The sequence below is a fragment of the Neoarius graeffei genome, chromosome 5 (assembly GCF_027579695.1).
Source record: "Neoarius graeffei isolate fNeoGra1 chromosome 5, fNeoGra1.pri, whole genome shotgun sequence".
Taxonomy (NCBI): Eukaryota; Metazoa; Chordata; class Actinopteri; order Siluriformes; family Ariidae; genus Neoarius; species Neoarius graeffei.
The window spans coordinates 50825719-50834552 of record NC_083573.1 but is presented as its reverse complement, the minus strand read 5'-3'; the positions used below and the strand labels follow the sequence as shown (position 1 = coordinate 50834552).

The 8834-nt window shown below is 38.1% G+C and overlaps 1 protein-coding gene across 2 annotated transcripts; it reads right to left on the bottom strand.

Annotated features, from left to right (window-relative positions):
- Window positions 1-1169: 1169 nt before the first annotated feature.
- On the bottom strand, window positions 1170-8441 carry ensab (endosulfine alpha b). 2 transcript variants are annotated; one of them, XR_009654726.1, is made up of 4 exons: window positions 8229-8441; window positions 3723-3845; window positions 3210-3599; window positions 1170-2926 (listed from the first exon to the last, which is right to left on the bottom strand). XR_009654726.1 is itself a non-coding variant. In XM_060921945.1 (3 exons), the coding sequence occupies exons 1-3, from the start codon at window positions 8280-8282 to the stop codon at window positions 3426-3428; spliced, it is 351 nt and encodes a 116-aa protein (XP_060777928.1). In that variant the 5' UTR covers window positions 8283-8441; the 3' UTR covers window positions 1170-3425. The 2 variants fall into 2 exon arrangements, 1 of the variants encoding a protein (XP_060777928.1); XM_060921945.1 differs by having other exon boundaries at window positions 1170-3599.
- Window positions 8442-8834: the final 393 nt, after the last annotated feature.

The window sequence follows — 8834 nt, the reverse complement described above, 5'->3', positions numbered from 1 at the left end:
CCCTAGTGACGTGGCCTTCACATGAATCCACACTGTAGGTCATTAATCCCGCAGCTCTAGCACACTCTTCTCACAAGAAATAGATGTTAATGCAGAAGAAGCTCTTTAGTATGTAGTGCATTGAAAATCCAGAGTCAGACAGACAGCCACAGCATGCTGGTCTTTATCATCTTGTTGCAGTTACAAGTATTTCCTGGTTTATGATCATACTCACAACTCATAAATAAACCTACTGTCTATAATTTGTGAGGACAAGCGAACTGAGGAGCAAGCTCATGTTCTAAGAATGCATTAGTTATCAGCACTGCACTCAGAAAAGAAAGAAAGCACAATTTTATTCATTACACACTTGTGAAATTCCTCTCTGCATTTAACCCATCTGAAGCAGTGAACACACACACATACCCAGAGCAGTGGGCAGCCATGCTAACAGGACCCGAGGAGCAGTTGGGAGTTTGGTGCCTCGCTCAAGGGCACCTCAGCCCAAGGCCGTCCCATATTAACCTAACCTGCATGTCTTTGGACTGTGGGGGAAACCCACACAGACACAGAAAGGCCCTCGCCGGCCACTGGGCTCGAACCCAGAACCTTTTTGCTCTGAGGCGACCGTGCTAACCACTTACACTACCCTGCCGCCCCAGTGTGATCTGTAGTGCCCCCTACTGCTGTGGCCTTCACATGAATCCACGCTGTAAGTCATTAATCCTGCAGCTCTAGCACACTCTTCTCACACTTCACAAAAGAAACCGGTGTTAATGCAGAAGAAACGCATTAACGTGTGCTAGAGCAGCAGGATTAACGTCCTACAGCGTGGATTCATGTGATGTTTGTAATGAATAAATGCTTTATTCATTACAAACTTTATGAAAATCAGACTTCTAACAAAAAGTTAAAATTAAAGTCCTTAAGATTTACTTCAAGTGTATCTTGTATGGCAATAGATGAAGTTATTTCTAATGAGTTAGTTATTTTTACATTTTTGTACAGAAAAATTCCCATTTTCATAATAAATTTCCTAATTGCATTTTATTTACTAAAGAAACATCCACAGACCATGTGCCACTTTATTCTCTATAACTCTAAAATACTAAAACTGGTTTATGTAAGAACTTCTACTTTTTCCCATCTAGCACTATGTATGTTCAAATAACACTAATATCCACATCAGGTCAATGTAAAACTTTATTCCAGACAACAATCATCAGCTTTTTCCATCTTTCAGAACCTGATAGATCTTGGTATCATTACCACCTACGATGATGCTTAAAACCAGTTTCTTTTCTTGGCATGTTTATCATTACTCAATGCCAATTCCACAGTAGTCTTCTGAAATCATAAATACATAAAGGTAAGGTGCATGCATGTCTGTCTGTGCATGTACAGCACGGAGTACACAGATACACACAGTAAACATTAGTTTTTGGAACTCCAAAATGTTCAAGCAGTGGATGGGGCAGTTCATGTTAAAGCTGTGGTGAGTTGACCTTTTAATGCAAAATTAAATATTTGCATGGATCTCATTAACCAGCCCCATAGATCTTCTCGTTTCTAAAGCAGTATTTCCTAAAGAGCCTTTCCTGGTTATCTCTTTTATAACTCCAACAAAATATTAGAATAAAGATACTTGTGTCGTTATTATACAAATATACACAACTTGGGAAGGTTTCCTCATCTACACCTTTATACAACTGCATATGCCTTAATAGTAACCCAGTATGTTTTCTGTTTAACTGAACTCTTAACAGCTTTGTAATGAGAAAAATGATATCTATTTATGGGGTTCTTACTAATATTCTGTATTAATTACAAGAAAATGTTGCAAAGGAGGATGTTTAGCAAACAGCTTCACAAACGATTTTGGTCATAGGAAACCTGCAGAGTGGAGATAAAGAAAACTGAAGATGTGGTGCTGAAAACAAATACAAATATTAAAATAAATGTGCTATCTATTTACAATTTGAGATCAGCTAAAAGAGTTTATGGTACAACACTGTACATAATACATTATTCACAATAACACCCAAACAACATTCAAATGTAATCATGCTCAAAATGCATACTTTTTGATTTTGCCTGCAAATTTTCTCAATCCACCGTATTATCATCATTCTTACATCTGACACAGTCAAGGTCACTCAGATGAGTGTGAGATACATGACACTTTTACAAAGAATTCCACTCAATATGCAGATTATGAATATGATTATACTGTTAAAGTCCCTGAATAGTTTTCAGCAAAATCTGATTATCTTCTTGGTTACTGATAGACTTGTATCACCTCCGTCCTTGGTTTGTACATGTGAAGTAATTTAAACTGGATTTGAACTTTTAGAGTTAAGGGAGTCTAACTTTGTAGATTTCTGAAGTAGGTGTATTTGCTATAAACTCATTACAAACTATGATTAATATTATCAAAACCTAAACAAAATTATCCTAGAGATCAAAAGCTAGCCTTCTTTGTTTAAGAATGCAGACACATTGACATCAGGATAATGATTTTTTTTATAAACTCTTACCTGAACACACTTATTGAATCAAATTATTAAAACGTACATTATCACATGTAATGTGCTTTTCCATCTGCCTGTATATCCTCTTCGTGTCCCTGCTTCACACACATTAATATCACAGACTGAATGATTGTACCTTGGAAACTCCTGATGTGTATGATACAAGTGAAAAAAAAAGTAATGAATGTATGCTTACATTTATTACCTTAATTATGAGCCTGAGCTATTCCGCATAATTATTCAGTACGAGGCTGCATTGTTTTACTAAACTACGTCAAGTCAGGTGACCTGAACATAATGTTCTGTGCTGGGTCAGGTCCTTGGTTGAAGAATTTTTTATTATTGTGATACATTGATCCATTTTGGTCTCTTCCCATTCTAACTCGAGCCTCTTGAGGAGTACCAAATTTCGTAATCTGAATTCAAAAACCAAAAACATTTCATCAGACTGAAATGAGAAAATTACAGACATTGCAAACATGCATTTGAAGCCAAAATAGCCAAGTAGTATGTCTAAATGCTTTATAAAACAATCTTATGCTGCTAATGCCAAAGAACATCTCTATGAACCTGTAAATATGATTAGTATTTAATGAGGGATCAAACTGTCTGTGACCGCAACGATTTTAAACAAAGATTTTTAGCTCACTCCTAGAGAAGGTGTATAGATCATAAAGTGCATTAAAATAGCCTTGTCACCTTAACTGGCCCTTCATTGAACAGACTGCTCTCGAGCCAGATGTGTGTGAGACAGTGTGGTGGATCATGCTAGAGCTGTTGAGAGAGGATAGGAGTTATTTAAAAAAAAAAAAAGCCTTATAACCCAAAATATGAAGCAAATAGTGCACAATCCCAATGGAGCTCTGAAGTTGAGAGTAAATTTGAGAAGGGGTCACTCAGGATCTGAGGTAGTGATTAGCCAACCAGTTTGCTTGTGACTAAGGAGGACTTTCTTTGTGGCAAGTCCTGTGGAGTTGGAATGTGATCACCAGTGACTATACTCTTTTCTGGGCCAGTTGCTGCTGGTAGTTGCTTATTCTTCATCTTTGCCTTGGCCATGTTATAATCACCTGAATCAAAGTACTTTTGCTGAAAAAAAAAGAAAGAATAAAGAAAATAAGTACCAGCTTTACCATGTGTGGATCCTCAATTTAAGTAACAAAGGAGGGCAACATGCCAAATTATGTTTCTAAACACCATACAGCCACCTACTCCTTTCTGAAGTCTTTTCATCAAAAAGTCTGATCCTCCTGGCTTCTGGCCCAAATTAGGATACTTTGCTTTCAGTTTGGCCTCCTCGGTTCTCACAGGGTTTGAGTTAGGGTCCTGAGATTCCTGCATAAAAAAGCAGAACGTGTGGCAAGACTTCAACAACAACAAGAAAAGAACATACGTGTTTTATGTTCAAATCACACCCATGGTGGAAATGTATTTCCTCTTAGTGATGCAATTATTTGGATTAATCTTCATTACAAGACCGTGATGGCTTTTATTTATGTCAATAGGTTCAAACCTTATACTTTACATCAATTCCTCAGATTATTTTACCAGATCCTTTTTGCTTCTAGTAACTGGTTTAAACAGCACATGAACACCTACTTATCATGAAAGACTGGACTTTAACTCTTTCAGAGTCATGGAATGCAAATAAAACAAAGTTCTAGCCTGAATACCTGTTAGAAATATGTAGATGCTCTTTAAAAAAAATGTAAGATTAGTATTACTGCTTGTTAAGGAAAGAGCCTTAAACAGGCAAAACTGTATTACTATAAAACCTGAAGAACCTGACAGACTTTACAAGAATTTGGATCAAGACTGTACATGCTTCATTTCAACATACAACATGGTAACTAGGCGTGCCAGGAAAATACACCAAACAAATGCATATTGTAGATCAAGTCTGCAGCACCATGTTTAGAACATTTAAAAAAAAAAAAGTCTGCCTAGGTTATTCTGTTACTGACCCTAAACAATCTTTTTCCAACAACAGCAGCAGGATATCTTTCTACAAACCTATAGTTTCTAGAAAGTACCATTAGTAAGATATTATTTTTAGTAACGTGACTTAGTATATGGAATCAAACTCCTACAAAGGCATTGTTTTAAATTTTTTTTTTTTTATAAGGATGATTATGGTTTAGTCATAAATCTACAAGGCAGAGAGAAGACAACACCCCAAACAAGCAGGTACAGTTCCGGCGTCCACCTCTGACAGGCTCGAATGATCTACCAGATCCTGATCCTGCCAAGAATTTATGAGTCACTGCAACTGTAGAACATACAAAAACACGTAGGCCGATGTTGCATGCTGGTAAGTGGACTTACTTAGAGATCTTTGGATTGCACGGACAATGATGGAAACAGTGAAGTAAATTTCATTCAAGATTAATTCAGCATGAACATACACAACTCTTATAAATTATATAAAAGGTGAAATTCACATTATAACATGCACACAGCTATTCACGACTGAGTGTTTGTTGGTGCAGAGGACTGCCAGACAAACTCGCCCTACCTTCCTGCCTACCAGCTGTCTACAATATAAGCTAAAACAAATGCTCTGTTTCCATTTCACCTTTCAACATTGTATGAGCTCGCATCGCCCAGTAGTGGTTGGTTGAAGTATAGTTTACTTTACCTTTAGGCTGTATTTGTAAGATACAATGCTTGAACAGTTTAATTGTCTGTAATGTGTTTTTGTTTGTTTGTTTGTTTGGCATTCTCACTCATTTGCTGCCCTCTATTGGACAAAACGCTTACATTAGTATCATCAGGAACTACTGCTACTGTATAGACTGCACTGACTCTTACATTCCATGTCCGAAATCACTCACTACTCACTCTATAGTGGACTATATAGTGAGCTCGTCATTTTGTAGTGCTGTCCGAATGTATAGTGAGAATTACTGTACCCTATATAGTGCACTCATAGTATCCCACAATGCATCATGAAAAGTAGTGTACAACCGATGGGCACTAACCAAGCAATATATACCATCATGCATTGCGGTCACGCTGAAAGGGAAAAAAAAAAAAAAAGCAGCGTGCTGGGGTGAATGGACAGAGGAAGAAACACATTATAAACGGACATTCAAGTACAATTAAAAATAGTAAGAGAATAGAAAATAAGCTAAAATAGAATAAGACAAATAAAATACAAGAATAAAAGTTACAGGGCAGAGTGAGGAATTAATCACAAACCTGAAATTTGATTTAATAAAACGCAGCAGCAAAAAAGACAGTGTTCAGCCTTGATTTAAAAGAACTGAAAGATGCAGCAGACAAAGTACTCTGTATTTATTAAATGTGGGAAATACGCCCAGTATAATATGTATTTATCACAAAAATACATGCATGTATTTATTATTTTGAAAACCCCACCAGCCAACTGATCTGGCATGTTCTAAATGTGCGACAGTAATGACATAAATAACGGCGCGGCGGAGTAGTGTCCAGAAGTTTTTTTCCCTCCATTTTACCAATGAGCTCACTATATAGTCCTCTGTCCTTGGCCTGCAAGTGACGTCAAAGCAAAATAGAAACCCAGATATCGGCCATGTTGGTGGATATACAAATGCGGGGTCAAGCGACATTCCATACAAAACAGTCATGCGTGCGCAACTCTCTTTGTTTTTCCACGGTTTCTTTGAGCTATACCATATCTTTGTGCTGTATATGGTTGTGGTCACAACAGTACTCGTGACCGTGGCACGTTCCGATTTTTTAGAATTCCATCTGTGATTCGGAAAGAGGGCGAGGAAACTCTGAGGCTTAGTACAGAGAGGAGATGAGCACGGCTGAACATCAGCAGGGCCGATCTAACGGAGGCTTTAACCAAAACAGCTAGTGTTCGCAGTAATCATTTTCTCTCAGATGAGATTCAAAACTTTCTCAAAAATATCATGGAAGAACTTTATTTTGTGTTGCTAGAATTTTGCTATAAGATGAGCGTTCTCTTGTCGTGGTTCACTCGGTCGTTGTTAGAATTTTAACACGTGTATTGCCATTTTGCTTCTAGGAGCGCCAGCAAAACAATCCAGATAGAAACAATCCAGACTGGGCACCCACTCAGAACATGGGCTATATTTCGTCCAAGGTCAGACTTGATTCTTCGGCAGCTGAACCAGATAGAACGTGATATCTGAGTACTCGATGGTCAGTAGAAGCGTCTTATCTTCAGAAAAGTCTGACTTTTTAAAATAACATGGGTCAAAACCCACACATATCTATCTTCTGTTTGTACTGAATCTTCGCTTGACTGTTCAAATCGTGGTAATACTGAGAAAATTCAGCATTGTTTACAGACACGCTTTCAGCGTCTGCCATCCTAGTTGCTTTGTATATCCACTATCATGGCGGATGCTCATGACGTTGCACATTTTGATCACATGGTTGCAAGTCATCTATATAGTAATCCCCTATATACTGAGTACAGAGTAGTGAATGAGTGACTGATTTCGGACACAGGGATTGTGACTTTATACATATAGCTAGATGATTCATACAGTTTGATGACTATGTTCAAGTTTAAACTGAAAGAGTTTTCTTTTTTTTATTTCAGTGTAACTCAATATCAGGTTTAAGCAGGGTAACGTTTACCTTTGTTTCTATCAAGATGGTGGCAAATAAACAAAATGAAAGAAATTTTTTACCAGCCAAAATCCTGACAGCAGTGAAAGCCTACAGTATGTGGTCCTCCTGAAAAAAATAAACACAGCTAACCAGCTACCAAAACACACACCGGGCTAGTCAAGCTGATTGACCATCTTTATCAGGCAATAAATTATTCTCCAGCTTGTTTATTACTGATTAAAATGTTCAATAAACGTTTGAGATTATCTAAATTGCCTTACTGTTGTGTTCTTCTCTTCAAATCTTGCTTAACATGTGTAGCATTACCAGTACAGTAATTCAGAAACCGTTTCATTTCAAAACATAGGCTCAGTTGTTTAGACCAAGCTGGATAGCATATTATATTATGTGATCATTTATCAGAATATAAACAATAAGGATGTCATTTAAATTCCATCCATACTCGGCACTAGCTGGCCTCTGCTTTTGCATGAAACATCATCATCATCATCATCATCATCATAACCCCGTCATGTTTTTATGTGCGGTCACATCGTTTGTACACATGCCTGCAGAATGAGGATGATCATGATGCAAAACGGACAAGCCTTCATTACAAATAAAATAACGCAGCTGAAAGATAGACATATTGGAGGAAGACTGCTAAATTAAAACAGCCCAGCCCTAATAGGTATGATCAGGTGCGTAACCTTTCCTGCTATGAATAAACCACGTCTACAGAGAACCAGGGCAATAATACATACGTTTATTAATTTATCACATATCTAGTTCCTGGTATACTAGAGTCAAGGCCTATTTTGGCAGAGTTCTTCTCCTGTCATGGTGATGTGCAAGGTGCTGTCTGATTACAACGGAAACTCAGACTGCAGCAGCCCCTGTTGACATCTGATGCTAAACTCGTGACCCTTAGCTGCTTTTACCTCAGCAAACTAATACAAGAAACATTTTTGCTTTGAAGACTCGTAACCCGTACGGATTGATAACCACATGAGTCATACAGTTTCAAAGTGTATCGTCCAGGCTAGCTAGCTAGCCGCTGTTTGCTAACAGACACAACCAATAGCTTAGCCTAATCAGTGCTAGCTTGTAAAACATAGCTAGCTGACTAGCCTCCTAAACGCCCACCTGTGTCTCACCGCACTCTCCTGATAACGTCTCGGTATCCTGGTTATCTGACATTGCTGGCCAACTTCTATAGAAAACGAGAACCAGGACGTTTGCAAAAGAGAACTGGAGCGTTTACAGAATTATTCGCTCGCCCACGCTGTGCTGACTGCAAGTAACCAAGCGAGCAGCCAGGCAGAGCTCTCACAAATCAGCGTGCGCCGATATTACACACACAGTGGTAACTGTTACTGAGAGGACGGGTAATTACGCAGATGGAACACCCATTATGACCCTGCTGGAAAGTCCGGTTGACCAGTTAAACTGGTGACTACTTTGTTTGTTCAAGCTGTGTTGTGACACTTGATTGACCGGTTCCCGCCGGTAACTGGTTGTGATGGTATTTGACCTGTTTGAGTAAAATCCAGCTCTAACTGGTGATCATTCTAGACTTTTTTCAGCACTAGCTGGTCTACTGAATGAACTGAAAAACAGATCAAATGTGCAAGATGTTTTACAAAACAAGGGTCTTCACTTATTTTTTTTATAATTTATTTATTATTTATTTATTTAATTTATTTAGCTTTTGCCATAGGAAGATCTATATATACTGGGTGCGATTTGCTG

Excerpts from the sequence above, each read along its gene's own strand:
- ensab (XM_060921945.1), bottom strand. The coding sequence starts at position 8,282 with ATGTCAGATAACCAGGATACCGAGACGTTATCAGGAGAGTGCGGTGAG. Across the intron at positions 3,846-8,228 it reads GAGAGTGCGGTGAGACACAG|GAATCTCAGGACCCTAACTC; the intron begins GTGGGCGTTTAG and ends TTTTTTATGCAG. Across the intron at positions 3,600-3,722 it reads TGAAAAGACTTCAGAAAGGA|CAAAAGTACTTTGATTCAGG; the intron begins GTAGGTGGCTGT and ends TTTTTTTTTCAG.